Source organism: Haliotis rubra, unplaced genomic scaffold, assembly GCF_003918875.1.
Source record: "Haliotis rubra isolate DU_JTF1 unplaced genomic scaffold, ASM391887v1 Scf25, whole genome shotgun sequence".
Taxonomy (NCBI): Eukaryota; Metazoa; Mollusca; class Gastropoda; order Lepetellida; family Haliotidae; genus Haliotis; species Haliotis rubra.
Genome location: NW_025766558.1, coordinates 2,362,417 through 2,382,659, shown reverse-complemented (window position 1 = coordinate 2,382,659; position 20,243 = coordinate 2,362,417). Strand labels below are relative to the sequence as shown.

Below are 20,243 nucleotides of genomic sequence, written 5' to 3'. Positions count from 1 at the left end.
GTCAAGTCCACCTTGACTAATTACTTCAGAAAGTGCAATGATGCCCGTGACGGCGAGAATGTACAACCAATTAACTCGCAGATTGCCACTTCACATTGCTTGCAAATCATGTGTGCACGCGCCGCACGAGGAAATATCTTCCCACTCGTGACATTTACCCACAACACGAAGACATACACTTTTATATCAGCTGATCTGATAAGACGCACAAGGGGAATGATCGAACACACCAGTCTACCGTTGTCGTAGTTGCCGCGAAACTACTAGTAACTAGCGGCTTACGCTATACATTCATAAACATTCCCGGCGACCGGCTTGGCTGGCAACCTGCCAGAAATGGCATGTGCAAGTTCGGTGCTGATGTTAGAGTTGTTACGATTAACCAATCAGATTACTCGCCTCCTAGAACGGTCCATATATTTAGGAGGAGTAGATCAACTATCTAAACGGACGAACTTGACACAGTTACATAAATATACGAGTCAAAATTTATTTTTGTCAATTATCCAACACGCCATAAGCTGTTTATATCGATTAGTGGTATGCTACCTTGAATTATGTTGTTTGTTTAGTTAATATTGGTGTTTCACACGTTTGACCTAGTTCCTAGGGAACCTGTCTCCCCCATGGTAGAAATACTGAAACCCACCATTCAATATAGACCATAACAGCCCTCCACACTCGCTGCAGACGAGTAGGGCTCGCAAGAAGGCAGATCTGACCGGACTCAAAAGAAACATGGGACGGATTTAATATTTTTCCGGGATGATTTTCAATTCTATATGATTTATCCGTCTTCTCAAAGGAGCTGCGTGGCAACACGGGTGGTGTCACTTCTCCGCTTCGCCGAGCTGGCGAAGGGGCGTCAGGGAGACAGAACCCAGGACCTGATCTGGGGAAAGGACCACATTAGTTGGATATTACGAATGACTTCCGCGGAAATGCTACGGTTTCTAACTCAAAAGCTTAAGTCTCAGTCTATAAATGAAGTTCAACCATTCCCAGGGCAGGTGAGTGTCGCATTTTACAAACTATGCACACCCATCACCCCTATTGTCATTAATAAACTAGTCCGCCTCGTCGCTACGAGAACCTTGATACGCTTACTACTACGAGTGTGCGGCACGCTTTTGATCTCGACGTATTTTATGTGATTTGCAGTTTTCGCTAAATTGTGGAGCAGTAACTATTACATGTGTTCTGTTTTTCACTGGGAATTATATGTATACTGTATAAGCGTAGTTGGGAACAGTTGTCATTCCCGAGGAAATGAAATTTATTCAAGTTAGACACCTGGTAAGACGACTTTTTGACAGCGACCACTTTCTTTGTTCTCGGTAAATATACTATTTATATGAGATACGAGGAGCGGCCTGTTGTATAGGCGAGGCATATTTACATTACGAGATGACAGTTAGTAAAATGCACCAGGGTTTCTTTGTACAATTGTTATGACCACTTTTCCCCGTAAACGTGTCTATCAGCTTTATTTATAGACATATTGACATACAGCAAATGCATGATAACTAACAGTCCCAATGACAGTGGTAATTGGCGACCGAATTATTCAGCTAATGGTAATGTTGACCTTTAGAAATGTTCAGTTTTAAGAAGAATTTTGTGGAAATGGATTAAAATAATAACATCCTTGTCGTCTGCCAGCCTTGGCACGTGCAGTGCGGCTGGGACTGCGCGTGAGGCAATATCTGCTGGTGTCATCATCCTCCTCTCCTCCTCTTTTGTTGAACAGACGGATGAGGAGGACAAGGACTCCGGAACCGAGTCGGATGACGAAAACGCACAATTCGAGGAGCTTGAGGACAGTAAGTAATGTTCAGTTTATGTCGTACTGATAACATATGCCCCTATGATGTGCACCTCATCCTGCACTGTTACAGCCGATATGACAGTACCAGTGCACTTACCTACTTCGGATGTCAGTATGAGTACTATGTATGTGTGTGTGTAAGTAGTGTGAGAATAATGAGTTGTGATTGCTTAGGAATGTATGACTGAAAATGGTAGGTAGAGCTATGTTTCTTGGCATGGTTGGAATGGAATAATCTAGTTTCTGTTTTGATATTCCTGTGCAAACAGTGAATGGTGCAGTCTCCCTACAGTGTAGCACTGTGTGCAGGTTCTCATATGGCCAAGTGAAAGTGTGTGTGCTTCTGTACCACCTGCTGTGTGTGGTATATATTTTATGCAATGGGTGGTACAATCAATACGTTCTAGATGCTAGGGGACTATAAACCATATTGCACTGCATGTAGTACCAGAAGGATGAGGGGGGATTTCACAGCCATCATATTGAAGTTGCAGAAACAGTTGATTGGGGGAACTGGAGGGGAATTATATTGAACTACTGCACTGGTGAAGAATGCAAGGGGAAAACACCTTGCACTGGTGGCAGTGTAGTGGAAAGGATGATATTTCGCTATATTTCCCTGCACCATGCTTTCGACATTATTAGATTGCAGTCAATGAAATAAAAACCTTTTCAGAAGGATTTTACAAAGTATGTAATCTTTTTCTAATTTAAACACATGATAGATGACATGAAATTTCTGCTCATGCAAAATCGTAAGGATGTACTGGTAATATTCAGTAACGACTGATGCACATTGCATCATCCATGACAGATGCTAACTCCCCCTTACACCTGCTGTGGTAGTAGGATAGTGCAACTTACCTGTTAAATTGCATTTGTTGTGTAATATTGCATAAATATTCACATATGAATTCAATCTTTTTGAAAAATACTTAGTTCCTTTTATGTTAAATTATATATTTCATATTTTTTATAATTACATGAACATTCACACATGCAATCTATCTCCTTGTATTACACATCATTCCTTTTTATATTAGATTTTATATTATTTTATATTCATTTCACATTGGAAGGCAATTAATATAATCAGATGAGTGATTATCCTTCACCTCCCACCCCCAACTCGGCCCCCCACCCTGCCCTAATGTACCTACCTTGATGTACAGGTCACCAGGGAATAGCCGGTTATTATATTTATACTCCAGCTCTTAACAAGAAACATAACATATGCAGTTATGTCCATCAAGGGAATTGGCTGAAATGGGAAATATATAGCTAAAATGATGGGGAAAGGGAAATATTTTTGCTGTTAGCTCCCACAAGCCAGTGCACAAAGGCACAGTCCCTCTGCTCAGTAATCAGCTCCTATGTTGGCAGCCAGCCAAGCTAAGCTACTCGAGTGGCTGGACTGACCGAATTCAAATACCTGATCCACTGGGCTTGCAGGGTTACCCAACGTCTCCTGGTCGTGCCGTAATGGCCACTATTTACTTCCATTCTCCATTGTTTTTACATTTGATTATATTAAACTTCTTGAAATAATTTTTTATTAAGATATATATTATGTCTCTAATCCATACCTGAGTTATTCATTTGTGTCAAGATAATGCCTGGCATTAAGGGATGAAACAAGGACTGGTTGGACAGAGTCCCATACTATTATATCGTATTCATTACGAAAAAAAACAACACAAAATATGCGACGATAGCAGTACAAATATACAAATTTAAAAAAATAATACATTAAATTAAATGATCAAATAGCATACCTACCATACACATTAAATTTCAATCACATTTTATTCAGTATCAAGCTGTATGTGGAGACTTACTACTGATTTTGGTGAATACAATGTCAGTAACAAGGTCTTAGACAATATATAATTCTTTGGAAAAGTTAATACTAATTTTGGCCCCAAAATACCAATTTTTGCATCAGTTTTTGGCCAAAATACTAATTGGGCTAAATTAGGGTTGTCATCACGCACGCACGCATGCTCAAATTGCTATATGTAGGCAGAGTACATAAACAATAAGCCCCTTTACCCCATATTGTTATGGTTCATCAACAGTGTTCATAGAAAATTGGTCATGAGGAAAGAAATGTTTATAATGTACTTTTAAATCTTTATTTCACTTTGTATTATGTTCAAGTAACATATTCCTTGTTTTTAATATTCTGAACTTGAGCTTCATTTTATGTTTATTTCCTCATGAATACTGCATGATCATCATGTGATTCAACAAAATAATTCAGCTGACAACTGAACAGGTGACTTCTGGAATGAATAGCCTATTCTTATGCTCTCAGGGAATATGAAATATTCATGCATCGAGGGATACGATATAGTTATACACCATGTGAGAGATATATATACCATGTATTCTATACACTTCTCTTGTATTATCTTTCAAATTTAGGTTTCACTAGGTATTACTTGTTACATACTTTACTCCATTCACATTCAGCTGGAGACCAGGTATGTGGCTAAATACTAGTACTCCATATGATATACAAATTCTGGTTTTAACAATGTATGATGCTATAACTATAGATGGGGTGATATCTTGAATATACCTCAAAGCACCTGTTTTCTGACTCAAACTCCTGACTTTGCAGTATATGAGGATGCACCAGGAAGTTGTGAGTTGTGGTCATGGTATACTGTAAATCTGTAAAGCATATGTTACTGGTAATTGTAAACATATGATCTCTAAATGTTGTACATTGATACAGACTGGCCTGGGTCTCCTCACCTGTACAGCAAGTCAAGCAAGCTATCACCATAACAAGATGTAAAGGTGTAGAGAAATCAATAGGCAGGATCCCTATGCGCAGGATCAATACATTAAATACAGACAGGTTCTTGCATAACTGTTAATCATGTAAAGTGCAAATGAATAAACCTATTTCAATAAGAACTTTATATACGTGCCAGGTCAAGATGACATAGCTATTAATTTGCTTATCCTGTAAAATCACTTATTGAGGCTTTTTTCAGGGAAGCAGTACTTGTAGAATTATGCACATGCTTATGATGTCAGTACATGGAGAGAGCTTAGCCTCACACTCCCCATCTGTGGCCAGGGAAACAGTACTTGTAGAATTATGCACATGCTTATGTCAGTACGTGGGTGGGATGGCATTGCCTCACTCTTCCCATGGCCAAGTGGATGGAGCGTGTTCCAAGAGATGTTGGGTGGTTCAAACCAAAAGATGGTAGGAGATGGTACTTGATTCCCTATCTTGCATGCTGCGTTAACTTGACAAAACAAGAACTGGTATCTCATGCTCACTCACTCACTCACTCACTCACTCACTCACGTATAAACATTGACTTTGTTTTTGACGGTATACCATACAACAAGTGATAATTCATAGTTAATTTGTGTGCATCTTATCAATTGGGATCTATGTCAAAGCGTGTAACTGATTTTTATTATGTGCCTCAGATGACTGTGTAATGAAAGTCACCTTTGCATTATTTAAGCAGATTATTAGGTCATTTAGCACTGATGTTATTGAAAATGATCAGTTATTAAACAGAAGTGAAGATATTAAATATGCTGGGCATTGAAATGAAAAAAGGAATGAATATAGGCAGATTTGATTTCAAAAAAGAAAAAAATGTTTTCATGAATGAATTGTTTGCCATTATATAGATAATATAACAAAGAAAGGTTTTCAGATCCCTTTAATAATATAGTAAATAATAGAGAACCTAGGTCATGGTGCACTTTGAATGGTTTAGCCTACATGTAACACAAAGGCCAGCTGTGGAGAGAATGCAAGACACTTCCTTCCTATCTGATCAGCTTACATGTGAGAAGGACAGACTCTAATCAGTATATCACTCCGACAGACAGCATGTTGGCAGGGACATTTATCAATTATGTACTATATATCTTCTCTTTTGTGGTGGTGGCAGAAGGAAGCAGACTATTCAGATTTGACCATAATGAATAAGACATAAGATTTCCTGTTTCCTTGACAGAGAATGTACAAAATAGGTTATTACATGCAGGGTCATATGAATATATACATATGATATGTATTACATATATGTATCACATATGTGTCACATTTAGGAAAGAGGGATGCCAGTTTGAAGGGGTAATGTGACACATTTTGCTTCAAGGGTCAATGATACTTTGATACTTTGTGAAATTCTGCATGATCTACATGTTTGATTGTTATGTATTGCTCTTGAAATAAGCTTAGGTACATCAAATATTTTCCCCTGAACTCTTTGGGGCGGTGGGGTAGCCAAGTTGTTAAAGCGTTGGCTCGTCACGCTGAAGGCTGGGGTTCAATTTCTCACATGGGTACAATGTGTGGAGCCCATTTCTGGTGTCCCCTGCTGTGATATTGCTGGAATATTGCTGAGAGCGGTGTAAAACCATGCTCACTCACTCACTCACCCTTGTACGTTTGTCTAGCAGTGTGCCCTAGTCACTATATGAATATTCTGATGGTGTTGCTATTAGCTTCAAGGAGTTGCCTTCCCCAAGGTCAAAATGTTTTCTGCATATTTTTCTTCTCTATACAGTTTGCAACATTAGCTGATTGTATTTTCACCTGGGACATATTGAGTACAATGTATTTTCACCTGGGACATATTGAATATGATGTATTTTCACCAGGTGCATATTGAATATGATGTATTTTCACCAGGTGCATATTGAATATGATGTATTTTCACCAGGTTCATATTGAATATGATGTATTTTCACCAGGTTCATATTGAATATGATGTATTTTCACCAGGTACATATTGAATATGATGTATTTTCACCTGGTATATAAATAATGTATTTTCTCCTGATGTATCAAGTACAGCGTACTTTGATCTAGTACATTAGCTATGCCAAGGAGAGACTCATTAGATAAAACAACTGTTGTCTGTGTTCCGGCTAAGTAAGGATTAATTGTGAATGAGTTGGGCAAAGAACTTCCTCTCATAATTAAGTGCTTCACTGTTTCTTACTTTAATACATTCATTAAGGACATCAAAGCAGCAGTCAGCAAGAGGAAGTTGTAAATTCATAAAAAATGTACAAAAACAGCAATAAATCCATGGAAAAAATAACAGCCCTGCTGGGTAAAATACTTCAGCATTTTTCCTCCATTAAAAATTGTGTGCAACTTCTCAATTAAGATTGCAAATAACCCTGCCGCAAGGGAGTGTCATTCCCAGTTTTATGATGGTAACAGCAATGTGATCAAGGGTGTGACATAGCTGGCTTCACAACAGGTGTTGTGCCTGCAGTGGGCTGCTGCGTTAATACATCCCAGCTATTTATACAGTTTGTTTGTGTAAGTTTAGGGACATGGTGAATATTTCCTGTTTCCCCCGTTTGCAGCTGCATGAACAAGTTGAAAATAGCTCTGTAAGCCATGATAAGACACATCTTTAGAAAAGAAAACCATCGTACATGCATAGTTACTGCTCAAAATAACTTAAAGAACTCCCAATTCTTCCTTGTAGCTATAGTTAATCTGTCATAGCTGACACAGCAACTAAAGTTATGAGACAATTGGGTGTTTTTTAAGTTCTATTTAAGTAGAATCTTTTCTGAAATTTTATGAATATATTCAGGTAATAATCAATGAAATATTTACAATGATGAAGTGTTTCCACAGTATGTTAGAATGACGTGGCAAGTAGTGTTGTATTGTTGTATATGGAGTGCTAGGTGGCCCCCTGGGAACAGCTCTCGCCACTGCTGATATATTAAATGGTCAGCAGTGCCTTTGATGGTATCTTGGCATGCTACCGACTAGGCATCACATACACATTATTGTGTAAATCTTTACTGTACAGAGAGATCTCAACGGACTCCTTTTGTCGGTAGCCTCTGTGGCACGCTCCCAACATTTCTCAGGGACAGGAATTCTGAGCGTGAGTGTATGTATGTGAGGGTGAGTAAGTGAGTGAGTGAGTGAGGGTGTAAATGTGTGTCTCATTGTCTGAATGAGTGAGTAAAGGTGTAAATTTGTGTGTCTCATTGTCTGAGTGAGTGAGTGAGGGTGTAAATGTGTGTCTCATTGTCTGAATGAGTGAGGGTGTTAATGTGTGTGTCTCATTGTCTGAGTGAGTGAGGGTGTAAATGTGTGTGTCTCATTGTCTGAGTGAGTGAGGGTGTAAATGTGTGTCTCATTGTCTGGGAGAGTGAGTGAGTGAAGGTGTATATGTGTGTCTTATTAACAAGATTGGTAAAAAATCAATTCCTTTGCAAAAAAACACCCCTGATAATTTTTCTTTGTTTCATCTTTAAATATACAAACCTTGTAAGTATTTAATTTTTAAGAAATGTATGTTTTTACAAGAAAATGCCATGTTTATGTGAGGCTAATTCAACCACTCTCATTAATTGTTAAATTCATTGCCAGAAAACAGGTTCACACAATTTCCAGGTCTATGAACAGTGCAGTTATGGCAGGTAACCTGCTACTACAGCTAATGGTATGGAAAATGGGTAACATTGTGAAGTTAGGAAACCCGAGCTGTTCAAAGTGCTCATGTGATTTTCTAACGTAACCAGCATGTTTTTAACCCATAAAAAATATTTTGTTGTGGTGTATTTGATTGTTTATGAGGTGAGAGAGAGGCAGTGTTTGTGCGTGTGTGCTGTTGTGTGCCCTCCTACAGCAAAACTGGATCCTTTCGCATTGTGTGAGCACAAGGTATGGAGCAAAGCAATGGCCACTTGCACAGAGGCACAGGGAAAGTGTCCCGTTAGGTCCTGCGTTTAGCGTGTGTTTGCACAAGTTGATGTACTGTTTATTGCCGACACCTGGCCTAAATAACCCTTGGCTGACCAGGTCATTACTTCATGGGGACAAACAGACCCCTCCCGTGTGTGGGCTGAATACTTTCCTTAAGTTGCAAGCTTCGAGATTGTTGTTTTGACTTTACAAATTTATGCATTTGTCAAAGATGGGTTGGTGAATCAGCATTTTGCTCCTTTTGCTAAATGGGATGACTTTGTATGGAGAGGATCCTGAAGTTAACCCTCTAGTATATGAATGTAAAGCCCTCTAGATAGTCTGTATACCAGGCACTTTAACTTCTGAGGATACAGGGACAACTTGCTTTGCATGTGACCTCACTGCTGGTGAGGCAGTTGACATTAACTCACTCACAGAACTATGATCTAAAGGGTGAATCAGTAGGCAACCAAGCAGTGTTAAACACCACACTCCAATTCCTTATCATTATAAATTCATTTGTCATTAATCTAAACTATTCAGTGTTGGATCAGTTTTGTTTCTTGTGACAAAGGTTTTACTGGTCACTAAGTTGATTAGACACAAGAAGTGAATGTCTTAAATGAAATATTTTTTATGTGCATTTGCAGGCTCTGTATTATATAAAAAAACAGTTTTAGTAAATGAAAATCAAATTAAGTTAAAAACAATCTATTTATTAGTTTGATCTGCAGGACAATGACCTCGGACCATCTCAGGGTGTGGGTTTTATATAGTGCAGGCTTCACAGTTGTCTGCATAACATGGGGCCACATTGGCATCAATTTACAAATTTTATCCCTTGGAGTCCCATCCTTGAACAAATTTATATAAATTGTGACTAAGAAGGCCTGTGATCAGAGGTGGTTGTGTGACAAGTTGCATAAACACCATCCATACCAGTGCGACAATCCTAATATTTTGTATCTCAAGGCCGCGTAATCCATATCCAAATCTTGCATTCATGATGGACAAACAATGAAATCCCATATCTTCCCCTTGTCAGCCTTTCCGTGAGTCAAAGTCCGCTTTGTTTATACTGCTGCCTTTATACTGCTGCGAATGTTGCAAAGGAAAAAAGGCGTTCACTGTTCACATCAATTAAAAGGAGTTAGCGAAGGCCTGTATTAATACTCAATCGCTGTTCTAATGGAAGCGAAATTGTCATAAGAAAGGGCTTCCTTTTAAAGCTCCGACAAGACGAGGGATGAGGTGAGCCTGACCATATTGATTGTTAAAGGCGAACACTCTCGGGAGCCAATCACTTTGTGCCATTTAGCTTGAGTGTCCTTCGTTGTGAGTGCAGCTCCAGGAAGACTTAGGGATTAATAAGCAAACACAGCGACAAACAGATTGCAGCTATTACATTTAAAGAAATGATGAAATAAAGATGGGTTTATTGCATCTGTTGCTGAGTTTGAGCTGACTTCAGGACTTTATCAAGGAGTGAAATTTGAGTGTTTTCTCTTGGGGAAACCTCCTTTAGATGGTGATTTGCAATAATTCTTGGGAAAATTGCCAAAGTTTACACTAGCCTGATTGTGTTGTCCATTGCAACTACTCCATGTAGCCTTTGGCTTCCCTCAGTGACTGTTGATCCAAGGGAACATTGGTCTTCATTAAGGATATTGATGCTTCAGCTGACTATTGCCCTACTGAGGTGGTCAGGCACCTTGGTGGTTTAAGTAGAAGCCTACAGGTTGAAGGTCTGGGTTTGATTCCCAATGAGTATATCTGTGAAGTTTAATTGTCGTTATTTCTTGCCCCTCTACAGGGGCATGAAACTAAATACCCATCTGAACTTCTATTTTCATCATTTAATCGATGTGATGGATACATGACACTATTTATTTTCTATATGTAAATGAGAAAGTGTACCTTTAGCCAACTAACATTTAGCTGTGAAATCCAACCTCCTATGGTCACTCAAAAAGCAAACATGAAAAGTAAAAGCAATCATATCAAGTTCTATTAACTGGCAAATAATACATTCAAATGCTGTGACAAAAACAGTATTCATTTCATTTTTCTAATCATTTATGACAGCTCATCTCAGATTGTTTTACAGTTAATGTATCACTGGTATAGGAAATGTACCCTGTTTAAAGTCATTACTGACTCCAAGTACATGGACATATAGTAATTCTATCCATAAGTCTCGAGACATCACCAAGGATACCAATCTCTAATCGGGTCAGTTGGTTATTAATACTCGTATAATCTAGGAATTATCATTTGAAACTAATAACTAATTCGTGGAAACTTTTGCAAGTCTGTGGACAGGAAAGGTTACATTTATCCAATATTCCCATTTAGGGACAGGTCATATGTCTGACAGCTATTAGACTGTACAACATGAGCTTGGCTACATTATCACAGGGTTTCAAATCAAAGACTGGAGCAGTCCAGTACTGCTAGGGCATTTCCTATAATTTTTGATACGGCAAGACCAATTTAATTTCTTGTTTTACCGATTTTTGTCTTCAGAAAACCTAAAGGCAGGAGGGGAAAAAAAAAAATCACCAGTCAAAGCACAAACCCACATGAGTTTGCATGTCTTTTGGTTTGTTTATATCAACTAAAAATAAGTTGAGTGAGTTTAGGTTTCACACTGATTTCAAGAGTATTTCACTTATATCACATTAACATTAGGATTTTTTTGTGTGGATGGGGAAAATAATATTAATTCATGTTTTTTTCATTTATTCTTGAAAAAAATGAGATTGGCGGATCTGTAAAACAAGAAATAAAATTGGTCTGGCCTAAGTAATAAATATTATTTCTTTCTTTGAACATACTGAAGGCTTCCTCGGCCAACCATAATAATAGCTGTCACACTCGTGCACTGACACAAAGCAAATACATGCGTTGTTCTCTCCAATAGACGATTGACCTGGGTATATATACAAGGATGTATGTATGTGTTTATTCAAGCTGCTGTTCATGCTTCCTGCTGTGTATGGGAGCTGTAAGGGACAGTCTAGTCGTTCCCTCAGCAGCTAGATTAGAAAGATTAGATTTTCCCCAACCACCACCCCACCTGGATTAAAGCTGTAAGTAGTCACATACCCTGTCTCATGAATAGGAATAAACTGATAAAATTATTTATATATATGAAGATCAATTGGAAAAAGGTATTCATATAGATCCCTACATGAAATTTGTGAGAATTTCTAGTTGGATTGGGTTTTCAAAAAGATTGCAGCATATTGCTGAGACTTTTGTAGACCCTGCCACAAACCATGACCAATATTTGTGGTATATCTTGATGGGAAGGCTTGTCTGTATGTTATTTCTTGGGCTTTTATCAAGAAAAGGGGGAACACAGACATGTTGGCGTTCAGAATCATGAAGGGCAGTTTGACAGACAAGACATGGTGGTAGGTTGTTGCTGTGATGCTATGGTGACATTCTGGAGGAACACACAATCTCACAACACGCATTCGTCAGCCTCACCCAGCCTTTGCAAGCACAGCTATTGTGTCCAAAAGAAGTTCCTCAAAGTGACAATATGTTTTTACTATCTTGCAGGCTGCGCAGCGAGCATATATTGACTACACAATGCCATTCAGAAAGTGGTCAAATGTAACATGTTATATGTGGGATTACAGTTTTTCAGTAAAGTACAGATTCTCGTACTTTTGTTGGAACATTGTACTAGGTTCTGTACTTCACTGAGAAAATGTAATCCAAAATGTAACATGTTACATATACATATTGCTGCATACATGCATGCATGCACGTTGTTACTGTTTCAGTCACTCTTGTGTATGTACCTAGTTCGACAAGTGACATTTTCCGTATTGCATCCTTCCTTGTCAATTGTTCTATATGAAAATATTCTTATTAATTTGAACTTTTTTTCCCTCCTTCAGATTTAGACGAGGACCGGGCCCATCATGACACGTCCAGCTACGGGTCGGCGTCCCCTGTGAACCATCCTCCCAGCCCGGTGTCAGTGGGCTTCGGGGAGATGGACGGCATGAGAACACATGAACTTACTGTCAATAGTTTGGACTCAATCAGCTACACTTCAGATTTAGATGGACATGGGTGGGATTTTGAAAGACATAGCTCAGAAGAGGAACTTATTGAGATAAATAATCGTGAAGCTGTAGCTGAGAAGAGGAAGTGGTCACAAGTGAATCGTGGGAGTGTTGGTGACAGTGCTGGATCCTCAGATGAAGAAGTGCGTGAACTCCTTAAACCTCAACCGGTTGTACTCAGTGCTTCCCCACCCTCGGGTGTTCAAAAACTCCACTCCTCACCACAGGCTAAGTTCTTTCTTGCCAATGTGAGTCCCACAGCAGTGGTGGCAGCCATATCGCCACGGAAACGGCACCGACAACTCTCTACCTCTGATTGCCCAACTGATTTGGATCCCAAGACTGTGATTCAGAGGCCCTGTCTCGACTTTGAAAAAATGCAGGTGAGTAATGATGATGATAATATATATTATTGTCTCTGAAAAGTATATGTGCATAGTGTAAACAATGAATATAAGACATGGTCGGACTGTTCTATTGTATCGCTGTTGTGGCTGTATAAAGCTTCAATAGCAGCTCATATGTTAGTATTACACCTGGGGTGCAATGGGATACATATTGTAGTCAGGATTCCAAACGATGTATATTACAAAATACACAATAAAAAGATGTGTGATACGTATATTGCAGTATTAGGAATTTGATATAATGCATATGATACATCAGTATTTCGATACAATATGTATTACACAATCAGAGTTGTGATACATCGTATAATGCAGCATCCAGATTACAGTGTTATACACCGGTGATGAGATACATGTATGATGTGGTATGTTACATTGTGTATCTTCAGCTGATAGTCTAATATTCTTGGTACAGACAGTAACAATTCCACCTATATAAGTGATAGCATCACAACTGTGGATTACGGTTCGTCATGTATCAACTCCTTATGATCAGCAGACTAGTCTCTCTCTTCAAGGTTACTAAGACCTGAAAGAGAGGACAGCTCTTTATGGCCACTTGTTAACAACACCAAGACAGTCCAGCAAGTCTCCTGGGTCTGCTGGAATAATGTAAGATAGAGTTACAGGCCTACATCGTTTGATGACTGATCTTTTGAACTTGGATGGTATACTCCATAACGTTGCCCAGCCATGGAGATAAGGCTCCAAGTTTGTATGTGGAAGAGATAACCATCAAGGTTACTGAAAAGGTAGGCACGGATTCAAGCCTGGGTACAATCAGCCAGATCACCTGCTGTACAGTGTCAGGTGGCAGTGCACTAGGTAATACCAGAGTCTAAATCACTCTGACCAGTTGTACTTGCAAATAAACACTGTGAGATAATAGCCACAGATTATCCTGACACTGGGGAGATGGTCCCCAGGATACCCCCATCTTATGTCCGTCAGATAGCCAGATATCTGGTCAGGCAGGCTGCCGCGGGGCTTTGTGCGTTTACTTACTAGCATTATTTAGATGATGCAGGGTCACTCCCCGGCTATGGAAACATGAAAAAAAGCTTTGTATAGAATGCCTGTTTCTTCTTTCGGGGTTGATTCCTCTGTTAGTGGGGCCAGGTCCCTTTATTGTATGTTTGATCACTGAGTTGGTCTCTGCATGTGTGGACTCTGTTTGTTTGGATTCATCTTCAAAGATATCCATGTGCTGACTTAGCTAGCTGCTCAACATGGCTGGAGAGATACGTGCTTATGATCCACATATCTGGCATACTTTGTTTCAACAGAACTCATATAAAATGTTAAAAAGAATTGACCATTGTTTTTAAGTGTTACGTTTAGTGTCAAAGTTATTGCTGATGTTTGTCCAAGATCTTTCAAATGATATTGTCTTTCCATGTGATACTGAATTGATGGTACCTATCCATGTGATACTGAATTGATGGTGCCTATCCATGTAATATCAAAATTACATCGCCTTACCATGTAATATCTAAATGACATCGCCTTACCATGTAATATCTAAATTACATCGCCTATCAATGTAATATCTAAATTACATCACCTATCCATGTAATATCTAAATTACATTGCCTCTCCATGTAATATCTAAAATACATAGCCTCTCCATGTAATATCTAAATAACATTGCCTTACCATGTAATATCTAAATAACATCACCTTACCATGTAATATCTAAATAACATTACCTTACCATGTAATATCTAAATTACATTGCCTATCCATGTAATAACTAAATTACATTACCTGAGCATGTAATATCTAAATTACATTGCCTATCCATGTAATATCTAAATTACATTGCCTTACCATGTAATATCTAAATAACATTGCCTTACCATGTAATATCTAAATAACATTGCCTTACCATGTAATATCTAAATTACATTGCCTATCCATGTAATAACTAAATTACATTACCTGAGCATGTAATATCTAAATTACATTGCCTATCCATGTAATATCTAAATTACATTGCCTTACCATGTAATATCTAAATAACATTGCCTTACCATGTAATATCTTAATAACATTATCTTACCATGTAATATCTAAATAACATTGCCTTACCATGTAATATCTAAACAACATTGCCTTACCATGTAATATCTAAATTACATTGCCTTACCATGTAATATCTAAATAACATTGCCTTACCATGTAATATCTAAATAACATTGCCTTACCATGTAATATCTAAATAACATTGCCTTACCATGTAATATCTAAATTACATTGCCTTACCATGTAATATCTAAATTACATTGCCTTACCATGTAATATCTAAATTACATTGCCTTACCATGTAATATCTAAATAACATTGCCTTACCATGTAATATCTAAATTACATTGCCTTACCATGTAATATCTAAATTACATTGCCTTACCATGTAATATCTAAATTACATTGCCTTACCATGTAATATCTAAATTACATTGCCTTACCATGTAATATCTAAATTACATTGCCTTACCATGTAATATCTAAATTACATTGCCTATCCATTTATTTTTAAGATTACACTGCTTTTAGATGTGATATTGCCATGACATTGCCTGTTTTCCTCTCCATGTATTATCTAAATGACATTTCCAATTCATATAATAGCTGAAGGATATATTCTGTTAAATGACAGCTAAGTAATATTGTCTGGCCATGTGATACTGAATGTTTAATTCTACCTATCCATGAATTATTTGTGTAATTTTTTTAATTCGTCATGGAAGCAAACATGAAAAAAAGTTAACATATTAATTTTCCAATAAACATTTCTTCATCTGACACATCTAATACATCACAAAATGTTCAAATGCATAAAGTGAACATTAGGTATTGATGTATTGTTACCGTCTATGGCAGGGTTGGGTTGTAGTGCTTTTATCATGTCAGTTTTGACCTGGTGTGTGATATTGCTTATGAGGCATGGTGTAGTGTACTAACTGATCTACTGCATTGTTACTTGTTACTGTGTACAGAGTGATTCTAAAGCAGTCAACAGTCATCGTAAGTGTGTGTTTATAAGTAAATATTTAGGTGTTATTGTTGACTCATGGATGATGAAGTCATAAAATTGGTCTCCACTTACATATGATCTTAAACAATGAGTCACTTTTAACTGTCAACAACAAAATGGATTGTAGGGTAAATGGAGACTTGCTTTCTCTTCTTGGGTTGTGATGGGTTTGTGCCAGCTAGCAATTCCTCTGTGAGGGTGATTGTCATAGCTCAGTGGTTACAGCTTTTCTCATTGGCTTATTCAAGACCTGTGCTTGATTCCAACATTGGAACCATGACCATTCCCTCTAAGACACTGCAGGAATATTTCCACAATCAACATTTAACCCAGTTTCCCCAGGCCCTTAAGAATATATTGAAAAAAAAGAATGGTGGAGAATGATTTGGCAAGCTGGATCATCACCTCAGCTGTATAATTAATTAAGCATTCTTCTGGGCTCTATCTGGATTTTTAATTTTTCTTGTGTAGATATTTTAAATATAAAATAACTTGATTGCAGGGATTACATGTTGTCATCATTTATCCCACTGGCACAATCTTTTGTCTTGAAGAAATGAATGGTAATTATAATCAGACTCGTAGAAATGAGTAACATTCACATACCTGTATCATGTATGTAACATCATAAGGCCAGTAACTATATTAATTAGCTATTTCATACTGACAGGGAAGGACACACCCACTAGTCACAGACCAGTGAAATCCAGGTGCCGCTTAGTTATCCATCTAAATCTAGCTATTTCACATAACCACAAATCGCAAATGAGCAGCCGATTTGTTGGATCTGACATATGGTGTTGACCCCTGTTACCACTTGTTACCACACAATGGGTTTGAAATGTAGTTTATACTGACTCATTTTTCGTCAGTATTGAATGGCTCTATAGTCAATGTTAGTCGATGTATTGACATTGGAGGCAGCGGTATATGCACTCCTCAGCGACGTGCATACTGCACCTGATGCTGACAGAATTGATTGGTTAATCCTCCTCCCTCCCCTACCAACATGCTCTCTACATTCAGATTGTGCCTTACTCAAAGCAGGCGGAAATGCTGTATTGTATGCCCATATCAGCTGTGTGGATTTCAGACAAAGGAGTTGTTTACCTGTACTACTTACTCGATTGATACGAGGTGTATATTACATGTGTTGTTGAAGTATATGGAGGGTATTCACCCCCTCCGTCACGTCTATAACATCATGGTCCAGTGTTTTGTTATGCAGATAACATTGAGTGGTTATTGTCCATGATAATAGGCATGCCTATTTCAGCCTGGAAATATATGCTGATATAGAGGCTGTCATGCAAGAGTGTTTAGGGATGGTAAATATTCTGTGTTAGGAATAAACATTGTATTTGGCCAGCCTTGGCTCAACTATTCCCCCCTGTAGGCACAGATTTGGGGCATCTTGGACTATTATTTTGATAATGATAACAATTATTCCAGTCATTTGTACAGATGGTTATTTCTGACTTGATCACTGATAGACAAGGTTGGAGCCATATTTCTCTATAAACACTGAATGTAGGACTCCAAGACCATTTACAGTGCATATTTATCCGTTATGACTCCAGGGGATGTCCTAATCATCCAGTGGATTTATCCTGTCAGAAATGTATACATTTTATGATAAATGCTGTTTTTCTGCATATTTCAATTACCTGTCTATCAGTTATTTCATTTTTTTTTTAAATATAGTAAATGTTGGTTTCATGGTTTTCAACATAGAATTGTTTGTCCTACAACTTCCTATGTAGCATTATGAGTATATGGATAAGGGATATAATTGCTTGTTGAGTGCTTTGAACTCATTCTTTTGTTGAAGGGGATAGTTAGAATCTCAAAGCAGTTTTAAAGTTTCAGTCTTCAAGTTGTTTAGGTCAGCTTCAGTGAAGACTAATCGATTTTCATAACAAATGAAACATTACATCAAACTTAGAGAGTTTGTTTGTTATTGTTATGTTTGTTAAATGAAGACATACACAACTGATAAAACTGACACGAGTTTTGTGGTGGGGTTCACAATTACAATTGATATTTGATCGATTACTGAGCTCTGATTATCAATCTGCGTATTGTGAGGATAAACAGCATTACTCCTGTTCATATGTGTCTTGGTATTGGTGGTCAAATGCATTACAATTCATCTTGCACACAAAACTAACCTCAGCAAAACACTTCTTTTAATTAATTGTAATGTTTTCCATAAAAACATTTCTTCCTCTACTGTTTTCATATGTTGAATCAAGAAAAGTAGCCTTTGATTAGCTTTTTATAGAGTAAACAATGCTTTTTATGAAAAATATGTATAAAAACAATAAATTCGACAGCTGTGGTGCATGACTAACTGACCATGTAAAACAAACATTCAAATGTCAGAGCTTCGGGGTAGTGTTCCTGTAGCTTCTTCGCATCCATGCAGCCACCATTTGGCCCTCTCTTTAAGAGATTTATCAAGTGGGCATTGAAGGTATCTGAAAGAGCTCATCATTGCTTTGGCATATCTATTGTTGATATAGAAGGTAATGTTAGTGATAGGTAATGGCTGAGTGTCTGGACCATGCCAGACAGGGCTGGTCTGGAGGATTGATGACCTCCACGTGGTCAGATAGACTGACCGTTCCAGCCATGATGGCATCTCCAGGAATAACTGACAGCTTACAGTACAGTCTTGTCCTTGAAGCATCTTGCCCTTGAAGCATCTTGCCCAAACAGATCCTTAACAGCATTTTTCCATCACTACCATTTTAACTGTTGTTCTTCAAACTTACTCTCCAAATAACATGTTTGAATTATCATTTTTATCTTACCACCTTCTTTCATCAATACTTGCAGTGGTGTCATTTCCTTAGAATACCTTACAAGACAATTTGTTTGTTTATTGTTATTTTATATCCTGCCCCTTTGTAGTAGTTTGTGCCAAAAGGTCTATCGCCTCACCATCTAAATCTGAAATTGCAGGTCTGAAGATGTATTGGTTGATTCTCTTTAATATTCATTTGGCCTTACATTTGTTAATCTGGAGACTTCATTCACCTTTGTCTCCACTGGTCAGCAGGAGCCAGATAGTCATCACATACCGTACATGTTCAACATTCAGCAAACAGGAAGAGCTGCAAGGAATGCTGGGTAAGAGACAGGCTCCATTTGACCTGTGTGGGCGGCAGAGGGTGTGATGAAGCAAACCATGTCCTGTAGGGTTAGGGGCTTGGTAAAGGTGACTTAGGAACCGATTGATTTGATAGAGGGATTCATCCTGGACCACTGGCAGCCCTGGCAAATTTGATTTAAATTATTCAAACATGATAGGAAGGATCTGCTCAACTTGTCCCGGTCTTCCTGTATCATAACTAATATATGTGATAGTGATTCATAAACACATGCCTATGATATGGTGGGGATCGTACAATGGACCAATTATGATCATGGAAAGTGCTCTGTGATTTTATTTACTTGAATGTCAAGCAGTTTAAGATTACCCTAAATATATTTGCACAATGTCACATTTTCAGACAGGCTTCATTTCATGTTAATTATGAAATCCAGTTCTTCATATGCATGGTCTTTGCAGTATAAAACACAGTTTCCCTCCTGGGGAGAGATCCTGTTCTGTGGCAGAGCTTTGGCACTGTCTTTGCCATCTGACCATGTGACAGCTCCCACTGAAAGGGGTCACTGAGATCTGTAGACAAATGTCAATTAATATTTCATACATATGTGTTCTGTGCTTTAAACTGTATTTGTAAAGGTCATCAACGATTAGTATTATATGAAGATCTGTTGTCTGCTTAAGATGGGCTTTTAGCCATCAAGACATCAGTAACATTTACAAGACACTAATGACATTTGTGTTTAGTAAATGTCATGCTTGTATCATATTTTGATGAGCTCTCATTTGTGTAGAGAATTGTTTGTAGTCTTCTGCAGAGCTCTATGTTCCAGCTATATGACAAGAATGTGAATGATAAGGTCAGGAACAGACTGCACAATGATAGGCATCATGACCATCAGGCTAGACAATTGGGATATGATGACATGTATCAACCAAGCAGCAAGTCCGACCACCCAATCCTGTTACAGTGAAGCCCCGTTATTCTGGACCCCGATAATCTGGATGTCTCGCCTCCCGGACGATTTCAGCTTGTTACCAATCTATGCCTAT

The 20,243-nt window shown here is 38.1% G+C and overlaps 1 protein-coding gene across 4 annotated transcripts in view; it reads left to right on the top strand.

Annotated features, from left to right (window-relative positions):
- The first annotated feature begins 672 nt into the window (after window positions 1-672).
- LOC124279422 overlaps window positions 673-20,243 on the top strand; it is a 66,851-nt gene continuing 47,280 nt past the window's right edge. For 2 of the 4 annotated variants that reach the window (XM_046715249.1, XM_046715250.1), the window contains exons 1-3: window positions 673-1,010; window positions 1,751-1,823; window positions 12,461-13,014. In XM_046715249.1, coding sequence (XP_046571205.1) covers window positions 783-1,010; window positions 1,751-1,823; window positions 12,461-13,014 — 855 coding nt within the window. In that variant the 5' untranslated portion in view covers window positions 673-782. Of the gene's footprint in view, window positions 1,011-1,102; window positions 1,297-1,662; window positions 1,824-12,460; window positions 13,015-20,243 lie in introns of those variants that run through there. The other 2 variants (XM_046715251.1, XM_046715252.1) reach the window with 2 other exon arrangements.